At 34.9% G+C, this 22,064-nt stretch overlaps 1 protein-coding gene across 12 annotated transcripts in view; it reads right to left on the bottom strand.

Moving 5' to 3' along the window:
• CCDC91 (coiled-coil domain containing 91) overlaps positions 1-22,064 on the bottom strand; it is a 346,963-nt gene that overhangs the window by 161,485 nt on the left and 163,414 nt on the right. For 11 of the 12 annotated variants that reach the window (XM_030939611.1, XM_010379889.2, XM_010379896.2 and 8 more), the window contains one exon: positions 8,992-9,099. The exons of the other annotated variant lie outside the window; for it this stretch is intronic. In XM_030939611.1, coding sequence (XP_030795471.1) covers positions 8,992-9,099 — 108 coding nt within the window. The remainder of the gene's footprint in view (positions 1-8,991; positions 9,100-22,064) is intronic. 12 annotated transcript variants of the gene reach the window in all.

The following is a 22,064-nucleotide window of genomic DNA, read 5'->3' as shown; positions in this document are numbered from 1 at the left end:
TCATTTTGGAATGTTAAGGTTTAATGACTGCCCTATTGGATTTCGGGCTTGCATGGGGCCTGTAGCCCCTTTATTTTTGGCAATTTCTCCCATTTGGAATAAGTGCATCTATCCAATGTCTGTAACCCCATTGTATCTAGGAAGTAACTAACTTGCTTTTGATTTTACAGGCTCATAGGTGGAAGGGATCTGCCTTGTCTCAAATGAGGCTTTGGACTTGGACTCTTGAGTTAATGCTGGAATGAGTTATGACTTTGCAGGACTGTTAGAAGGGCATGATTGGGTTTTGAAATGTGAAGTCATGAGATATGGGAGTGGTCAGGGTGAAATGATATGGTTTGGCTGTGTCTCCACCCAAACCTCATCTTGAATTATGGTTCCCATAATCCCCATGTGTTGCAGGAGGAACCCAGTGGGAGGAAATCATGGTGGCAGTTACCCTCATGCTGTTCTCATGATAGGTGAGTTCTCACAAAATCTGATGGTTTTAAAGGGGCTTTTCCCCCTTTTGCTTGGTACTTCTCCTTGCTGCTGTCATGTGAAGAAGGACATGTCTGCTTCCCCTTCTGCCATGATTGTTAACTTTGCTGAAATGTGAGTCAGCTAAACCTCTTTATTTATAAATTACCCAGACTCAGATATGTCTTTATTAGTAGGGTGAAAACAGACTAATCAACCTCCACAGCCATGCAGAACTGTGAGTCAGTTAAATCTCTTTTCTTTATAAATTACCTAGTCTTGGGTATTTGGAGTGTGAGAGAAGACTAATATAAAGATAAATTTGAAATAAAAATTAAAAAGCTTTGTCTAATGATACCATCCAAAAAGTGAAAACACAGACACTATGAAAAATATTTGTAATGCACATATCTGTCAAAGGATTTGCACTGGAATTTATGAAAAACTTTTATGAATAAATATTTACGAAGGTAGACAACATAAGAAAATGAGCAAAAAGATTTGAATATACACTTTACAAAGAAAATGTACAAATAAAAAGCACATGAAAAGATGTCAACCTTCAACAGTCAAGTAAGTGCAATGAGATGAAATACCACACACCATCCCCCAAACTGGCTAAAGTGAAAAACATGAACAATACCAAGTGCTGGGAGAGCAGATCAGAGAGAATTCTCATATATTGATAGTGAAAATGTTAAATATAATAAAACTTTTGAAAAAAAAGTTTGGCAGTTGGTTATAAAATTAAACATATACTTACCATATGATACAGCAATCCCTTACCTATTTACAAACAAAAATAAAAACATATATATCCCCACAGTTTATACGTGAACATTTAAAGCAGCCCCAAACTTAAGCAATCTAAATATTTAATAAGTGAATGTATAAACAAAATGCTATGTTTCCATACAATAGAATACTACTTAGTAATCGAAGGGTATAAATTATTAATACATGTGACTATATGGATGAATCTCAAAAAAAAAAAAAAAAAACTAGACATACAAGCTCCTAGACACACAAGAATAGATACCATATAATTCATTCTATATGAAATAATAGAAAAAATGAAACAAATCAATAGAGAGACTATAGATTAGTGGGTTGTCTGGATTCAGAGTTTATAGAAGGGAGATAACTGTAAAGGATAAGAGAACTTCTTGTGTTGACCGAAATATTCTATAACTTGATTGTTGATGATAGATATTGTCTGGACAGGGCGGGGCGGGAGAGAACAAAGGCGACTAAGATGGCGCATTTCCGGGTTCTTCATCACCAACTTTTCTACGCCCGGGAAAAGCACAGACCAACTGCGCAAGCGCAACATGACGTCTGATCGAGGAAACCGAAACTTACCGGGCCACACCTACAGAGACGCCCATGGCACGCCCTTGTCCCACCCACTGCCCTCCCGCTTCTGCGCCCAGAACATAAAAGCCGCTCCGGGCAGACGCGCGGCGCGAACTTCCTCGGCCCCTCCTCATATGCGGACCTAGGAACCTCGCCACAGAACGCTGGAGCCACTTCCTCAGCCTCCACCGCAGGAGGCCGGTGAACCTCGCCCTTTCCCCTTCACATTGGCTGGCTAATAAAACTTTTGTACTTCGCCTACTTGCCTCATCTCTGGTACCTGATCCGGTGGTCGCATAAAACAAATCAGATATATGAGTGCATATATTTCTCTAGAATGAATACATTTAATTTTATGTAGAGCACACTCCAAAAAGTTGACAGATTTGGGAAATACAGAATAAATACACAACCCAGCTCACACAGAATTTATATTCTAGCACTCAATTCAAAAAAAGTACTTGCAACTCTAAGGGAATAAACAGGAATATGTTTAAAATGTATGTGGGTTGCTATTGGTTATGTTTGACAAGGCATTATAGGCAAAAGACAGCCTTGGTTTTCTTTTTTAATAAAAGGTTAAGGGCAACATAATAATACAGATAGCATCTCCATCTTATGTGTATCGGCAGCATTATATATATATATATATCTGTTATTAGCACTTAAGAAATTATAAATAGCATATTGTACTTATCCTTATCCTTTATAGGAATTTGGATTTTATAAGTAGTGATGGAAAGTAACTCAAGTAAAATTCATAAATACTATTATCAAAGATACAAATAATATTTAAAATTATATTTACATCTATACACATGTATACCCCACTGCATGCACACGTAGGACCCTCAAAATATTTGCTTACCTAAGACAGGTTAATCTCCATCCAATGCTTCCTTCTTCTTAGGACTGCACTCCATCAATTTTTTTCTTTTTAAATCTTTTTAGACTGGGGCTCTCACCCATACATTTAAATGAGCTCTACTTCTAGGCCGAAATACAAGGGAAACCAACAAATAAAAATGTTTCCACTTCATAGGTCCCTCTACCTACAGTGTTGTCTCTTACTTTTACCATCTAAGCTCCTCAAAGACTTGTCATCTGTTTCTTTACTTTCACCTTTCATTTACTACTCATCCTGTAAGTTCTTCCACCACTCTGTTGAAACTACTCTTGTTAGTGATACTTTTTGTTGCCACATGAAATGGTCATTTTTGCATCCTTATCTTGTTTATTCTGCAAACTTTGAAATAGTTAGCAACTCCCCTCTTTGCAAAATGCTCTGCATTTCTGGGTTTCCTACTACCTTTCTTTCCAGAGAGTTTCCTTCATGAGCTGTCTTAGCCTATCCCTTAAATGTTAAGGTCTCTCAAAGCTGAATTATTTTCTCATTCTATATATTCTCTGATCTCATTCATAGTTATACTTTCAATGACCATCTATATACGTAGGATTATATACTTACATGACTTTCAAATTCATCTACTACCAGCTTTCTCATAAGTTCCCCACCCTAGATTCAACTATCTGACAGCTCTGATCTTGCAGAGGCAGTATAAACTCATGATATCCAAAACTAAAAATTTTCAAGCCAAACCATGCTTTGTGTCTTAAGTTGCCTATTTCAGTGAATTACCAAAAGCAAAAAATTGGACCCCATACAGAAAAATATATTCTCTTGCATAAAAACATACTTATATATATAAAATATCTGTGTCACAAACACACACATGCACACACACACACTCTCTCCTTTATCAATGAGCATCTACTGCTGCTCTTGTATTCCCACAAAGTCTCTGGTTTCTCTTCCCTTAATATCACTCAAAACCATCAAAATCTCGCTATTCTTACCCACGTACTTTAGTTTGGGCTACCAACATTCTCAAGTGCGTAATTAAAACAGCTGTTTAACTACATGCTACTAATATTCCTTCCCATCAATTCAATTTTTACACTTTAGCCACAGTAGTATTTCTAAAATGGAAATCTGAACAAATGTCACTTTCTAGATAATGCCTTTTAATGGCACCCAATGTTCTTTCAGACAATGTGGCAGATAAGGTCCTTTACGATCCTTCCTATGAAATACAGTCATGAAAAATTTAGCGCTCTCATATAGCCTTACCCTTAACACTTATATTTTCTCAAATGAAAGATTTTAATATGCGATTCCATCTGCCTCTTTCATGCTAATCTCTCAGTTCTGACCTCACTTAGATCCCTGAACTTTGACAGAAGTCATCGTTAGTCCTATAAGTCTTCCTTCACCTAATACTACAGAACTATATGCCCTTAAATGTAGTTTTGTATTACTATTCATTCTATCCTAACTTGTATGATTTTAAAATTATATCATCTGTTCTACTGCTTACTAGAAGAACTATATCTCACTCCCTCTTTGTTACATTCCTATAACCAAGCCAAGTGCCATGTCATACAAAAGTCCCTCATTAAATAAGGAGGAGAGAGGGACTGTGATACACTAAGAAATATATTGGTCTTTGCCCCTGGTTCCTGGCACAGAGATCCTAAAGCCTTGGAATTTTCAGGGTGATAAGAGTGTCTGTAGTAGCTTTGAGATCAGCATGGTGGCTATCATCAGAAAAACTGAGACATGAATAAAGGGTTGAAACTTTCAGCCTCATCCCTCCAGCATCCAATGGCTTAATAAGTTACACCTACATAATCAAACTCCTAAATGAAGGGGTTCAGAAAGCTTCTGCGTTGCTGAATACATAGAAGTGCTGGGAGAGTGGCCGGTGTCAATATCAGAGAGAGCATGGCTCCTTCCCTCCCCATAACTTGTCCTGTGTATTTCTTCCATCTGTCCATTCCTGAGTTGTATCCTTTATGATAAACCAGGAAACATAAGTAAAATGTTTCCCTGAGTTCTGTGAGCCATTCTAGCAAATTATCAAACTGGAAGGGGAGACCAGTTGTAGAAATTCATAACTCTGTAGTCAAGTCAGAGGAAATTGTGGGTACCCTGGGGACCCAATACTTGCAACTGGCATCTGAAGTGAGGTCAGTCTGGAACTGAGTTGTTAAACTTGTGAAGTTGAACGTTAACTTTGGTGAGTTAGTGTCAGAATGGAATTGAATTGTAGAATACCAATTTGGTGTCCAGGAAGTTGGAGAACTGGTTGTTGATTCAGAAAACTCCTACACATCTGGTGTCAAAAGTGTGAGTTGAATCAGTACAGAGGAAGAAAAGGTTTGTCTAGTATTCATATACAACAGTGACACCAAAGTAAATTTTGTAAAAAGTAAAGGTTCTTTGACAAGACAACATATGAAATACCAGTAACAAACTTTTATTCTAAAGACTAGAAATTAGAAAATCTGAATCCCAGCCCTGGTTCTGATACGAGCTATACAAATGGTCTTAGCTAAGAATTACTAAGATAATGCAGCCAATAAACACCCACAGAATATGCCAAGTTCTAATCTAAGCACTATGCAAATCTGATGTCATAAAATACATGTAACAGTACTCTGAGGTAGTAATTACTTGTGTATCTCATCCATGGAGGACAAAAATGACGCACAGAGAGATTAAGAGACTTGCCCTAAGTGACAAAGCCAGGGATCAATTCATACAGTCTGACTCTAGACTGCATGCTTCTAATTACTCTGCTTTAGAATTAACTTAAATTCTTATCCTGAAAAAGGGAGAGACAGAGAGCAAGAAATAGAAAAGGTTGAACTAAATGATTCCTAAGGAACCATACAGCTATTAGATTTGCACTTTTCTCAAAAACATTTCTGTTGTTGTTAAACTTAATGTACTAATTTCATTTGAAATGGTATCTTAAGAAATATAATTTGAAAAACAAATGTGGAGTCACTATTTCTATATCTTACATGATTTTATTAATACATACTAATCAAATCTCCCTTTTGCTTTTTTTTTTTTCTTTGAGACGGAGTCTTGCTCTGTCGCCCAGGCTGGAGTGGAGTGGAGCAGCGCGATCTTGGGTCACTACAAGCTCCGCCTCCCGGGTTCATGCCATTCTCCTGCCTCAGCCTCCCGAGTAGCTGAGACTACAGGCGCCCGCCACCACGCCCGGCTAACTTTTTGTATTTTTAGTAGAGATTGGGTTTTCACCCTATTCGTGAAGATAGTTCAATCTCCTGGCCTCGTGATCTGCCCGCCTTGGCTTCCCAAAGTGCTGGGATTATAGGCGTGAGGCACCACAAAGACTAATCTTTGCTTTTTAAGCACGCTTTATCATACTGAACTGCTTATAACCCTATAAATGTCCTGTGGTGTTCCTCACCAAGTATTTCCAATCAATAAACAGGGGATATCTTTCCATTTCCTTGGGTCATTTTAAATTTCTTTCAGTCATGTTTTGTAGTTTGTAGAATACAAGTTTCTTATCACCTTAAACTTACTCCTATCTTTTATTCTTTTAGATACTATTGTAAATTATATTGCTTTCTTAACTCCCTCTCCAATTTGTCATTTCTGGTGTGTAGAAACACACTGATTTTCATGTATTAACCTTTTAATCTGTAACTTGGCTGAATCATTTTAATAACTCCATAATAGGCCACTTTTGACAAGGCATTATAAGAAAAAGACAAGCTCAACACTGAATTCATAGAAAAAAGAAAATTCTCAAGCATCAAATCAAAGGAAATAGAAAAGTACAGAAATTTGAAGACTTGCATGCACAACCACTTAAAAACAACTAAGGAGGCTTTCAGCAACAAATACCAGCTACATCTGCCCTTGCAGCAAGTAGTAAACTAAGTGTGTTAGCCACACTCACTATGTGTGTAAAAACTCAATAAAGTGCCCCCAAGCAGAGATAAAGCTCTGGCTGTTTTAGACTATATGGTTTAGGGAAAAGAGACCACAAGATTTCTTCTACCCTGGTTTGATAAAATGAATATATCCCTGCAATAAAATAGAAGGACAGACAGACAAATATGAGGTTCAAAGCATATAAACATATTAAATCTAGAAAGTGGTTCTCTAACTTTACAAAGGCAGGCTAGTAAAAACAATTTTTTTCATAAAGAAAAAAAAAATAGCAAGTAGTTCTCTAAAACAACTGTGGATATGGCCTTAACAGAGCTGACTACTATAAAAGACAAGATACCAAAGGAATCAGTACCCTTAGCTGTAACTATTTGCTACCTAAAACGACACCTGGGATCCCAGTATTTTGCAGACAGGAAGCAGGTTCAGAAATGGTATAATCTTCAATTATACAACTGACCCCAATCTTGAGAACAGGGTGGTTCATTTATAATCTCCATTTAATTCTACTCCTAATTTTATTTCTTAATTCTTAGTAAATTTTCTTCCAATGATATAACACAGATGCTCTATATGAAGTCAATTTAATTTTCACATAGCAAATTTTATATCTTTGAGAAATATTACTAGGAAATTCATTTGAAATATAGTCAACAAAGTTACTAAAAATTAAAAAATCAACAAGACCACAAGGAGCAACATACTAGGAACCCAGTCAAAAAACTCTGAAAAGACAATCATGGTAAATAAAAGAGCAATCCCTACTCGTGAGCAAAGGCTCTTATTTAATCTATCCAGTGAGATTTTAAAATTGTTATTTACTAGTGATAGCTGTGTGCGTCTGATTTTTCTCCTTTCCTATTGCGAATGTTTACAGTAAACACCCTGCCTTTGTCTCACCACTGTATACTAGGCATGTTGGGAAAAAACAATTTAGATTGTAGTTCTACTTCTTCAGGTCAAAAGGGACCATATCTGGACCTGATAATGTAGAGACTGCAGCACACTATTCCCCTCCTATTACCCAGAGTCCCTGGACTTTTGAGCTTGAGGCCCCAGCTGAATGGAACTTTCAGATTTTCTCCCAAGAGGACAAGATATGTTAATTTGCCTCTGAATATTTGGTGAACAAAAGAAAAGAATGTGGTATATTTGTGCTATTCACTAAGTATTTCCAGTTCTCTCCCTTCTAAGTTCATAGTAGGCTCTCACTCTCTGGCCCCATTATGACTGGGTGGAACCATGTGGATATAAATTGAAATCGAATGTGTCATTTCCAGGCCAGAGTATTTAATTACAGATACAAATCTAACACGGCTCTATTTCACGTCGAAATTATATCAGGTAATGTTCCACGTTGGAATTACACTATCAGCTGAGTTCCGAGGGTGAGGACAACACGAGACAGGGCCCCAAGACAGCCCTCGATGAGTATGTAGCATGAGTAAAATATAAACTTTTGCTATTTGAAGCCAGAGAGTTTAGGGCATAACCAAGTCTATCTTGGCTAATATATGCCTCATGCTGTTTCTATCCATTCATAAAGTTTTATATTTCATATCTCTTGACAGCCTGGTACTTCACTACCTAAAACAGTATAATTATATTTGTGTATTTCTCTGTGTATTTCCTCTTCCAAGCCACTTATTAAAATGACATTGGAAAATATTTAATAGAACTGACCCCAATCTTGAGAACAGGGTGGTTCATTTATAATCTCCATTTAAATTCTACTCCTAATTTTATTTCTTAATTCTTAGTAAATTTTCTTCCAATGATATAACACAGATGCTCTATATGAAGTCAATTTAATTTTCACATAGCAAATTTTATATCTTTGAGAAATATTACTAGGAAATTCTTACATACATTATTTATGCTATGACCCATCTATAAATCTTCTTCAGCTGCTTTGTTTAATGAAAAGCAGCTAATAATTTGAGCTGTTTAAGATATTAAATCAAGAAAAGAAAACAATTTGAACAGAAAAACTCAAATAGAAGCCAATTCCTGTATAAAATGAAAGGTAACATAAACATATATAAGTGATTTAAAAATTCAAATATTATTTACAAATCTTATCTCACTAAAAATCATTTACTTGCTATAATGCATTCATGGATATCTCTTTGCTTCTGTTATTTGGAGAATATATTATAACCCATAAATTAACACAAGAATAATCATTAATGTGGGGGAGAACCACATATTTCGGGTCTTTCATTCTATTTTGAGTCTGTCATAAAATTCTCAATCTTTGAGTTTACATAAGCATATTTTTTCTCCAAAATATACCAAGGAAAGTAAATGGAATGGAACTGAATAAACAGTTATAGAGCTCTCAGGGGAGAGAGTCAGGAGAAAAGTATAAATATATAATGGATGTGCACTTTTATTACCTGAGCATTTAGCAACTCCTCACACTTGTGTGCCTGTTTCTCAATTGCAGAAATGTACTGTTTTTCAATAGCTTCTACTTGTTGCTTAACTGAAGACTGCAGTAGTGCCTAAAAACAAGCAAAAAAATCATTTGGATCACAGACAAAACTTGGAATCTACTGTTGGCATGAGAATATTTTTGACAGTTGTACATACTGTAATATGATAGTCTCCTAAATTACAAAATATGTATTTGTTAATACTGAAGCACACTTATATATAACATTACTTTCAGCTTTTGCTTTTATATTTTCCTATTGCCAAGATAACAGTTTTTTGGCTCAGACGTTCCTTCCACACATCTTCTCCTTAAAAAGGCCAAGTCATAGAAGGTGATAGAGAGGGTGAGTAGTTCTGTTAAATATATATTTGGTTCAGTGAAGACCACACAGGATGAAGAGTGTATGAAAGCTGCTGAAAAAAAAGAGAAAAAAAAAAAAAAAAAGAGAAAAGGAAAAAAAAGCCAGACATATTTCACTGGCTGACAAAACTCCACATCCTCTCGGCACACTGTAATATCCCATGGGCCAAGCATGATCTTCAAGACCACAAGTCAAGTAAAAGCAGATGGAAACTTTGAGCAACTTCAAACATAAAAGAACTGCCACCCCCCCGAAAGTTCACGCTCCTAATGTGAAAAGGTATAAGTCAAAGTACGTAAGTCAGAGTCTCAAGGCAGTATGCACAAAAAGTAATAAAATTTGGGAGACTGGGCACACTTAATTGGATACTGTAAACGCTGCAACTTAAGTCAGATAAATATAAAGATATTACCACTGTTTCAAGGAAAACCAAATCAGCATTTGATGATGTTCCACCCACTCACTTCCTTATTAGAGATGCTTAGAATATTATAATCTTTTTTCTTTCCCACTGTTTAGTTTTGTATGTTATATCAACAAGTTCTCAGTAATATCTTTCATGCTATTTATAAACTCTAAATCATTCTATAAGAACTATAGCAAATATTCTAAGTGTCTGCTTAAATAATAAACTACTCATAACCAAAATAATAAGTTGAAACAGACACATCTTATAGAAAACAGACCGTTGGCACATTCACCAAGAAAAAACAAATCAGCCAAATCTCTTAATCTCTGTTATGAAAACAGATTTACTTGGTTGAAAACACTATGCAATAAGATGCTGGATAAATAGGCATGTATTTTTAAAAGCTGAGACGAAAATATTTGTAAAACTTCTAAGTCTCGAATTTTCAAATAACTAACTTTCTTGCGCAAAAGTAAGACTCTGATGATGCTACTACTCCTACAATTCAGTATTCGTCACTATGAAGCTGCAAAATTAGTAGCAAATTAATAAAGGAAAATGAAGCTCTGAGTTTTATCAAAATATAAGGAAAATGCTTACTAGAATTGCTTTAGCCCTTGATTTACAGTGCCTTCCAAAGATTCCACAGTGATTAATTTATGTAAGGCACAAAAGTTTAATCCTTTTAAACTGTGACTAGATGATATAAATCTAGTTTACCTGTGTGGGAACATACTATTTGTTGGGATTTCAGAAAAGTTAAAAAATAATATAATTATAAAAAATTTCCTTAGAATAATCACAGCATCTTTTGTAAAGAGAAAAAAATGTCATTCTATTTGGGGACCTGGGATATTATAGAATCATTTTGCTTAACAGAAATAACTGGATTCACTTCCCAATTTGCCATGGCTCCAAACAATCCCACAATTTAAATATTCAACATTTAAATACTCAATATTCAACTGCAATTTGTAGTATATTATATCCTTTGGAGGACAGGTGAGTTAATAAAATAAAATAATATTCTCACTCCATAATTAAGAAACACAATTTGAATAGGGTAGTCTTCCTCTAGGGATTGATTTGTGTGCCATATACTCATTCTCCTTGAAATGTCAAGGAGGATAATGAGTAAAATAAGAGCCAAAGATGTGATAAGGGAGCATAAAGGAAATTTATGCAAGAGTAACTGGCCTCTTACATATTTCAAATGTCTCATCTTAGCCCCATTCAGTCATTTAAATCCATTGATCAACAAAAGGCCCACAAAGGTAGGTATATAATGATTTTTTCAAAAGTCTTCCACGTTGTGCTCAGTCTGAAGTTGAAGACAATCATTCCCTTGATAATCACACACTGTAGGTATATGCTGGATGCCTATCAGAGAAAGAAAGTTGCCCCAACCCTGGTGACCTGTTAAACTCACCACTATACACAAAGAACATTCAAAGATAAGAATAGCTGTTCCTTGTATATTCTGGATATTAGTCCTTTGAAACATATGGTGAAGATTTTCTCCCATTCTGCGGGTTGTCTGTTTACTCTACTGACTGTTCCTTTTGTCATGCAAAAGCTCCTTAGTTTAATTAAGTTCTGCCTATTTATCTTTGTTTTTACTGCATTTGCTTTTGGGTTCTTAGTCATGAAATCCTTGCCTAAGCCAGTGCCTAGAAGGGTTTCTTCAATGTTATCTTCTAGAATTTTTATTCAGGTCTTAGATTTAAGTCCTTGATCCATCTTCAGTTGATTTTTGTATAAGGTGCGAGATGAGGATTCAGTTTCAATCTCCTAGATGTGCCTTGCCAATTATGCCAGCACCATTTGCTGAACAGGGTGTCCTTTCTCCATTTTATGTTTTTCTTTGCTTTCTCCAAAGGTAGTATTTTGATGGAAATTGGGTTGAATTTGTAGACTGCTTTTGGCAGTATGGTCATTTTCACAATATTGATTCTACCCTTCCATGAGCATGGGATGTATTTCCATTTGTTTGTGTTATCTACGATTTCTTTCAGCAGTGTTTTGTAGTTTTCTTTATAAACGTCTTTCGACACCTTGGTTAGGTATATTCCTAAGTATTTTATGTTTTTGCAGCTATTGTAAAACGGGCTGAGTTCTTGATTTGATTCTCAGTTTGGTTGCTGTTGGTGTATCGCAGAGCTACTGATTTGTGTACATTAACTTTGAATCCTGAAACTTTGATGAATTAATCTATCAGTTCTAGGAGCTTTTTGGAGAAGCCTTTAGGGTTTACTAGGTATACAATCATAACATCAGCAAAGAGCAACAGTTTGACTTCCTCTTTACCGATTTGGATGCCCTTTATTTCTTTCTATTGTCTGATTGCTCTGGCTAGGACTTACATTAGCAAGAAAAAAATAAACAATCCCATCAAAAAGTGGGTTAAGGACATGAATAGACAATTCTCAAAAGAAGGTATACAAATGAAACATATGAAAAAAAATGCTCAACATCACTAATGATCAGGGAAATGCAAATCAAAACCACAATGCGATACCACCTTACTCCTGGGAGAATGGCCATAATCAAAAAATAAAAAAAAAAAATAGATGTTGGAAGGGATGTGGTGAAAAGTGAACACTTTTACACTGCTGGTGGGAATGTAAACTAGTACAACCACTATGGAAAACAGTGTGGAGATTCCTTAAAAAACTAAAAGTAGAAATATCATTTGATCCAGCAATTCCACTACCGGGTATGCACCCAGAGGAAAAGAAGTCATTATATGAAAAAGATACTTGAACACACATGTTTATAGCAAAACAATTCACTTTTGCAAAAATGTGGAACCAGTCCAAATGGCCATCAGTCAGCGAGTGGATAAAGAAACTGTGGTATAAACATATGATGGAATAGTCCTCAGCCATACAAAGGAATGAATTAATGGCATTCACAGCAACCCGATGGAACTGAAGACTATTGTTCTAAGTGAAGAAACCCAGAAATGGAAAACCAAACATCATATGTTCTCACTTATAAGTGGAAGCTAAGCTATGAGGTTGCAAAGGCATAACAATGACACAATGGACTTTGGGGACTTGGGGGAAAGGGTAGGAAGGGGGTGAGGGATAAAAGTCTACAAGTTGGGTTCAGTGCATACTGCTCAGGTGACGGATGCACCAAAATCTCACAAATCACCACTAAAGAACTTACTCTTGTAACCAAATATCACTTGTTTCCCCCAAAACCTATGGAAATAAAAAAGTAAAAACAAAACTAAGAATAGCTAGAGTACCGAAGCTGGAGTTAAGAGTGGAGCGAAATGATTAGGCAAGAAGGCAGGTGTCAGGTATTAAAAGAACTTGTATGACAACAAGGAGTTTAAGCATTGGTCCTACTGCTCAACACTGTGATGACTAGTGCCATAATCCAAGCAAACAAGGTAATTTCCAAAGCTGCCCCTACTACTAGATTAAGCATTGTGGATACACAAATACACATTGATACTAGCCACATGCCTTTATAACTTGCTCTATTATTATATAACTGAATATTTATCTTCCAGTTTAATGTATCATAATACACAAAGACTCCTTTACATTTCTCATATCTCATAATACAATCTTAACATTTGCTGACTTATTGTCTTCTTCTGTTAACTATCTCTACAGATACCCAAGACAAAGAGGCCTTCCTTGAGCTTAAAAAGAGGCCTTCCTTGAGTTTATACAACATTTAAAAAAGATATATGAAAGAATAATTTCATTTCTATTTTCAACTATTTAAACACCCATAAATCATTAAGACTCCCACAGTATATACAGATAGAAATGCCAAGATACATACCAACATATTCTATATTGAAAAGAATGCTATCAAGGGCAGAAAATGTTTTGTTGATTTTGAACATATTTACGTCTTAGCCACAGCTGTATCAGAGATTTACAGTATTATCCAAGAGGATTTAATTCACTAAGCTTAAGGAAAACTATCACACTTTAAGAATAATTTTTAGGCTGGGCAGAGTGGCTCACACCTGTAATCCCCGTACTTTGGGAGGCCGAGGCGGGCAGATCACACTGTCAGCAATTTGAGACCAGCCTGACCAACATGATGAAACCCTGTCTCCACTAACAATACAAAAATCAGCGGGGCTTCATGGTGTGCACCTGTAATCCCAGCTACTCAGGAGGCTGAGGCAGGAGAATCGCTTGAACCCAGGAGGCGGAGGTTACAGTGAGCTGAGATCATGCTGTTGACCTCCACCCTGGGTGACAAGAGCAAGACTCCATCTCAAAAATAAAGAAAAAAAGAATACATTTTAAAGTGTTAAAAAATTTGTAGATCTGTAACTTCATGAACAGCTTTTTACAGACTGCCTTGTACATAACCAGCCCATGTAATAGTTACTTGGTAAGTGATGATCCCTGTGTGAAAACTCATATTACATAAATATATACTATCAACAGTACCAATATTTATTAAAAGTTCACTAAGTTTCAAATTATAACTACCAAGACAAGTCACCAAAATTGTTACCAAATCCATTTGGTACCGACTACAGATCTCAATTTTTAAAGTTATTATCTAAGACAAGAAATATTCATTCATTTTACCCCATGAGCTCAATTGTGAGTAAACAGTGTGAAGGACTATAAATTCTAGGAAGGAAAAGTATGTTATAAACACATAAAAAACACAAAGGTATTAAGTCAAAAACCATGCCACACCACCCCAACTGTTAATACACATGAGAATTAGATGTGTATTTCTTTAGTGGAACTGATTGCATGCTGGAATTTGAATGATATAAGTATAGCCAGAGTAGACTACTGCAACCCAGACTACAGTCCATTGTCACAACAAGTCCCAGACTTCTCCTCCCTTGATATAGCCCCATTGTTACAGATCTGATTCCAGCCTCATCAAATTAAATGATTGTCCAGATTTGCAAAGCAGATGTGTCTAAGGAACAAGGTCTTCAAAATATTAATATCATCTTTGTATTGATTATGTGACCATAAAGGAATCCTACATAGATAATTGTAAGCAACAATAATTAGATTATATTGAAAGTCACAAAATAATCTTATCTAACAAACCATTAAGTCATACTTTACAAATGGAGAACAATATAAAGATATGGTCCAAGCAGGAAGAAAAATGTATAACAAATATAATCTATCAACTAGAATTTATGACCTAGGAGAACAGGAATCTGTGTTTAACTCACTGATATACCCAATGCACCTACAACAGTGCCTGACATATAGAAGATATATAACAAATACATTGAATAAATAAATGAATGAATCATGATTTAGGCAAGCCTGGTTATTTGTCCCTTCATCCAGAAATTATTAAAACTTTCATGTTCATTATACCTGTAATTATACACTTAGTTTAGCTTATTGAGGACAGTAGTATATACAAAATAATCATAAAGTATCATCTGAAATCAACAACAATTTTGCCTTTCTTGGAAAAATAACACAAATTGTTATTTAAACATCTATTTTTTCTATCTTTTAAAAAATTTATTTCTATTACTTCTTCTGTTTTCTCATTTTTAACTAAAAATAATATGAGCAAAACTGAAAGGTATCTGCCAAATGAATAAGCTAATGCTACGAAGAGATATTTTCATTTTTTTTGCTGGCACAAGTCCTTTTTTTCATCAAAATATTACTTCAAGTTTTGTAAGGATATTAAATTGTGAGCATGTCTTATAATATTCCCTCAAAATTGCAAACAAATCATAAGTTTATTATTCAAAAAGAGAGCCTACTTCACTGAGGTACATTTGTAAAAATGATGAATCTCAGTCGTTTTACAGAATCATTCATCTATTTTTCCTCCATGAACTTTACATATCTGCCTTACAAATGAAGACAGACACTGTGGTTAATAAATGTGCCCAAAATCACATGAAAAGACACAGTGGCACAAAAAATTCAGTTCTACCCCTTTGTTTCCATTTGTCTTAGCTTTTCTAGCCCAGTAAAGCAGATTTCTCTTTTCGTGAACTAAGCAGCTATTTCATTTTTATCACTCAACTATTCATTTATTATTCATTTAGTCAATAAATATTTTCCTAAACACTGTTCTAGGTACTGGAAAAATACCAAAGACACTCAAATGCTATTAAAATTTTCTCCATTAATGGACAATGTATAAGAATGAAAATACGTAGCATTGATTTTTGTGGGCTACATATATGCATGGAAGTTAGAAACTGATAATTCATGCACCATGCATGAGTTTTTTGTATATGCTCTAGAATTAAAGATAACGCAATTATTCTCTCTGGTAGTGAAAGAGTTAATCCTAATAAGAACTACAGGAGTTTATGTTTTTACATGTCCTTACAAGCAGTACTATAAATATACTTACTATCAGTAATAATTATATACTTATTGCAAGTACATCTATGAAGTAATAATTACTTGAACTTCATCTGGACACTTTGTCTATTAATATACATTTCTTCTACAATACTTACATTCTCCATTTTATGATGAAGAGACTGGTTAAAAAAAAAAAAAAAAAGACTATGAAAACGAAGAAATAGTATCCAAATGATGGCAAATGACTGGATTTGGCTCTGAATGCTGCTCTTGGTTACCAACTTGTCTTAATCCCCAATGGCTCTTGGCTTAATTGAATCTATCTTTAGCCAAATTGGAGGTCTAAAACTTCAATCTATAGCTTTGTTTGCTTATAATCAGGAGAATAAACTGAGAGCTTGATTTAATTCGTGCATACACACAAATACACACATATCCATGTATTTTAAAAGAGCTTCAGATCAGTGAGCCAATAATCTCTGAGGTACATGGTTGTATTAGAGGAGAAACATTAGGCATCTCTGAAAACAGTATTTAGATATTTCAGAAAATTTTGTTGGAATATAAAAGAAATAATATGAGTAAAATTTATCATCAAAAGGTGATCTAAAAGTTCAATGTAAAATTCTTTGTAATTTTCTAGTACAAACACTTAAATTTAGATTTAAAAATTGCATTTACTCAAATCTGGATCCAAATTCAAGTCCAGGGTCATGGTCTCCTGTGGCCCAGTCTGGCAGAAGTTAGGCAACATTCAGACTCTGTGAACTCAACCTTTGGGAAGAATGAAGGTACATGTTTCTCAAGAGTAAATTATCGTTGTCTGAAGAGTGATAGCGATGGAAACTATTACCTAAAATTTTGGAAAAACTGAATTAAGAAACAAACATGTTCTCCCTTCCTTTTTCCTTAATTTAAAAAAGGAGAAGTAGCAAGGTCAAGTTGAGGCTGCTGAAAATTTATCCTGTTACAGATCTGAAGCATATGGAATTGCAATGAATCTCAGATTTTTCTGTGTATTTGAATTACAGTGCAGTAGACGTATACAATTCAAAAAGGAAAATGTTAACTTATGGGTGTAGATCTAACATGAAAATTGAATACAGTCTAGCCATGTTCTAAAGTGCCTTGGAGGCTGTGAAAGCCAAAGAAAATCTTCAGGACACAGGGAATTATTCCTGTTGGCCTCGTTGTTAAGGGAATTTAGTAACATAAGAGTTGTTACCTCAAACACCACAAAAGTCTCCCAGTGAAAATTTCTTTTGTGCCATGGACAACACATTAAAATTAAGAAGTTTCTAAAATTAAGTACAGCACAGAGACTCTGCATGTCTGCCTTCCAGCTACTTTAACCTTCTGAAAGGCTGCCATATGGATATCCCTCTCCCTCAGATGCCACATTATTCCTTGTGACTTGAATAAGAGCTACAGTTTCAGTTAAAACAAAAAAAAGGAAAAGAAAAAAAGAATTCTGACCGAAATAACCTCTTCATAATCATTCATACAATTAAGTAGAGCACCTAGGTATTAATACAGTAAAGGCCTACGCATCTCATTTTCTGAAATATAAAATCACTGATCATGGGAAGAAATAAACTCATCTAGATGTCTAAAATATTTGTTTTAAATACATATGAATTAACTTTGCAAGAAGGCGGTATATTCTTTTGAAGGGAGCCCTGAATCAAGCCTTAAATGATGTGGCTTTTATTTACAACTCCTCTTCTGCTGGTTACATGTGTTCCATCAAGGCACCATGTTTCTCTATGTATCAGATTCCTCATTTCATCTCATATATAAGGAGAAGAAGAGTTTCTTCTCTGCCAGTGATGAAGGCATTCAGACAAATTATGACATTTAACTTTTTTTTTACATTAATGGTGAAATCCTGTATTCTGACAGTTTGTTGTTTGAGAGTTAAATTACTTACTTTTTATGACATAGGAAATTCATGTTCTGTGGATTCAACCTAGGATCAACATTATTGTTTTAATTACTAGGTTTATGACGATTAAAATAAATTTTTTAAAATTTAATATTATAAATATTTTAAAATTAGTATCTTCCTCCAAATTAATTCAGTTCCATTCATAAAATATAGATCTCAAAGATTAGAACTTTTCCTCATACTGAAAAGTCATCAAGAAAGAGATTAGAGGTTTGATGTAAATCTATTTTATTACAGCAAACATGTTAAGACTAAATTTTGAATCAGACTAGATTTTGAGACTAAGAGAATGAGTTTGTGAACTTAGATAACACGTATAAATACTTCTATTAGTTCTTTCTCAGTTTAAAGTTATCACTAATACATGACAGATGTGATTACATTAAGGGTTAATAAAAATGTTTGAAATCCAGTAGTTTGGGCATCAAAAAATTAGAAGAGATGTCATCCCCAGAAGAGATACAGGGCCAGAGGTCCCCTGCAGTTCCAAGCTCTAGCTTGACTGTGAGTTGAGAAGAAGCCTCAGAGGAAGGGACAAAGTCATCCAGGTGGCTCAGGGGAATTATTACTATGGTAACTGATATGGAAATACCTCACTATAATAAAATGGCACCAAGTAGTGCTTGCTGATTTAACAACAGCTCAGACTGGGTGGTTACAAAATTACAAAAAAAAAAAAATGGCTACATGAATATCCTACTAAAACAACAAAATACAGTAAACTTTGAATTTGATGATCTGAGTAAAATGAACTAAATCAGACTATCGATTATTTCTCAAATGGAATTCCTCTCTGATTGCTATAAAGCAATTTGACAGTCAAATTACCAAAAATCAGAAATGTGACAATTTTATGCATATTATCCCATCTCTGGAAAAGATAAAGGAAAAAGAGAGATGCCAAAATACCAATGGGAGCAAAATTAATTTTTATAATACATAGTTCTATATCTTTTGAATTTTGAATTCAGTGCATATGTTACCATGACAAAAATATGATACTTGGATAAGGCAAATTATTATATCCCCTAATAATTTACCCTTGGTATAAAATCAATATTCTCATAAATCAAGTTTCCCAAAGTTGATTACCTAGAATGTAGGGATTAAAATCAAAACCTCCATTTGAATATTAGATTGCAATCAGAAACAAAACAGACATGTTAAAATGCTATTCTCCCTCACATTAATTATTACATCTCTGCTTTTCTTTTCAGTCTGTTTTATAGTTCAGAATAAATAAATTTTCCATTCTCAATACCTATTCAAATCAGAAAGAAATTTAAAAATCAAAAGTAAACTTTTATAGACCAACATCTTTACAAATAGTTTTTGTGTACAAACCCTTATTTGGACTTAGAAAATTTAATGAGTGTAAGCATGTCTCAATTTCATCAGTTTATCTCCCTTGCCTGTAACAACTATAGTGTGTGGCCTTTCGCAAACGGAAATATTGGTGGCTAATAAATAAAAATAAATCTGTAGTACACACATATGTATTTTCCTACAGTATAATTAGGTAGTGTTTTTCTCTAATATTGAAAATGCTTGAATCTAGATAGACCTTACTGATAATTCAGTTCATTAGAAGAATGAAAGATTAAAAACTAAATAATTGATATATCATGTTCATTAAAATTGTTAAAGAAATATGCCCTTTACAAATGCTACTGTATAATCAGTCCTCCAGCATTACTGTTGGAGATAGAACCCTATTGAACAAGCTTAGAAATAGATTCAAAAAAAACTTTCAACTGCATCAGAACAGGTCAAATCTCAATCAGGTCAAAATGAATAAATAATCTCATTATGGACCTTGGAAGACACTAATGATATAGTAGCCTAAATTTTTTATGATAATGAGCAGAAATCTGTAATTAATCAATATTTTGATAGAATGAGACTGACATTGCTACAACATTCAGATCTGAGCAACATTAGTCACAAATATTAACCTGATGTAGTATAAAAAAGAAAAGTTCATTTTAGTAGGTGAAAAATAATTGAGGGAAAAGGCAGTTTTCACATGTCTAAAAACAACTAAGTTCTAGGGTACATTTGCACAACGTGCAGGTTTGATACATAGGTATACATGTGCCATGTTGGAGCTGCACCCATCAACTTGTCAGTTACATTAGGTATTTCTCCTAATGCTATCCCTCCCCTAGCCCCCAGCCCCCAACAGGCCCTGGTGTGTGATGTTCTCTGCCCTGTGTCCAAGTGTTCTCATTGTTCAGTTCCCACCTATGAGTGACAACATGTGGTGTTTGCTGTCCTTGTGATAGTTTGCTGAGAATGACGGTTTCCAGTTTCATCTATGTCCCTGCAAAGGACATGAACTCATATTTTTTAGGGCTGCATAGTATTCCATGGTATATATGTGCCACATTTTCTTAATCCAGTCTATCATTGATGGACATTTGGGTTGGTCCAAGTCTTTGCTATTGTGAATAGTGCCGCAATAAACATACGTGTGCATGTGTCTTTAGAGGAGAATGATTTATAATCCTTTGTATATATCCAGCAATGGGATGGCTGGGTCAAATGGTATTTCTAGTTCTAGATCCTTGAGAAATCACCACACTGTCTTCCACAATGGTTGAATTAATTTACACTCCCACCAACAGTGTAAAAGCATTCCTATTTCTCCACATCCTCTCCAGCATCTGTTGTTTCCTGACTTTTTAATGATTGTCATTCTAACTGTTGTAAGATGGTATCTCATTGTGATTTTGATTTGCATTTCTCTGATGACCACTGACGATGAGCATTTTTTCATGCATCTGTTGGTTGCATAGATGTCTTCTTTTGAGAAGTGTCTGTTTATATCCTTCGCCCACTTTTTGATGGGGTTGTTTTCTGTTCTTTGGTTTTTTTGTAAATTTGTTTGAGTTCTTTGTAGATTCCGGATATTAGCCCTTTGTCAGATGGGTAGATTGCAAAAATTTTCTCCCATTCCATAGGTTGCCTGTTCACTCTGATGGTAGTTTCTTTTGCCATGCAAAAGCTCTTTAGTTTTAATTAGATCCCATTTGTCTATTTTGGCTTTTGTTGCCAGTTGCTTTTGGTGTTTTAGTTATGAAGTCCTTGCCCATGCCTATGTCCTGAATGGTATTTCCTAGGTTTTCTTCTAGGGTTTTTATGTAAACTCTACACATCTTAAGGTTTTTTATCTTTGGAATTATTTTTAAAGGTCTGCTACACAGCAGAAACTTGAAATTGTTATTCCTAAAATAGAATGAAGTATTCCTCTTCATTCCTTTGACTATCAGCTAATGGACCAGTCACAATACAAAGGCAAGCTTTAAATCTATATTAGAATAAGTTTTCTGGCAAGGTTTCCAATACCTTTTGGTTTTGGCCTGCCTAGAAAAACCACAAGAATAGCCTTGCATGCAAAATTCTGGCTAAGCCCAGGAAACACAGAGGCACACAGAAGTATTCTCAACTACCAAATCTTTCTCAGTCCTCCACTGAGGTTAAGTTGGTGGGAGGGATAAGAAAGGACAAGCCAAGTCCTTAGTTCCAAACCAATCACTAGTATCTAGCTAGCATGCTATTAGGCCAAACTCTACTGGCAATAGCAAACATCTTTATTTGTCCAGGAAAAATCTGATCATATGATAAAAGCTGGAATTTATGAGAATCTTTATTCAATCAAATAACAAACTATAAATTTATTTTATACCTTTGGATTAACAAAATGGTGGAATTCAAATAAAGATATGCTGTCAGGTCTCATATATCTTAATTTTTACTTTCCTCTCTTGAGCAAAAACTTAGCGATATCTAATCAAGGGAAAATATCAAAAGAAGAGAAAACAAAATTGTTTCTCTCTCCTTGGAAAAGAACTTTATACAATACAAGTAACTCTACACCCTGGGAAAATATTGGTCTCCTAAATGTAATATGTTCTCCTTTATAAAACAGTACACACAATTCAAGAGTTCAAATAAAATACTAGCAAGTGGATGCTTTTGAAAAATAAGAATACAGCAGTCATGT

The sequence above is a fragment of the Rhinopithecus roxellana genome, chromosome 10, assembly GCF_007565055.1.
Source record: "Rhinopithecus roxellana isolate Shanxi Qingling chromosome 10, ASM756505v1, whole genome shotgun sequence".
NCBI classification, from domain to species: Eukaryota; Metazoa; Chordata; class Mammalia; order Primates; family Cercopithecidae; genus Rhinopithecus; species Rhinopithecus roxellana.
This window is presented reverse-complemented; position numbering and strand designations above follow the sequence as displayed.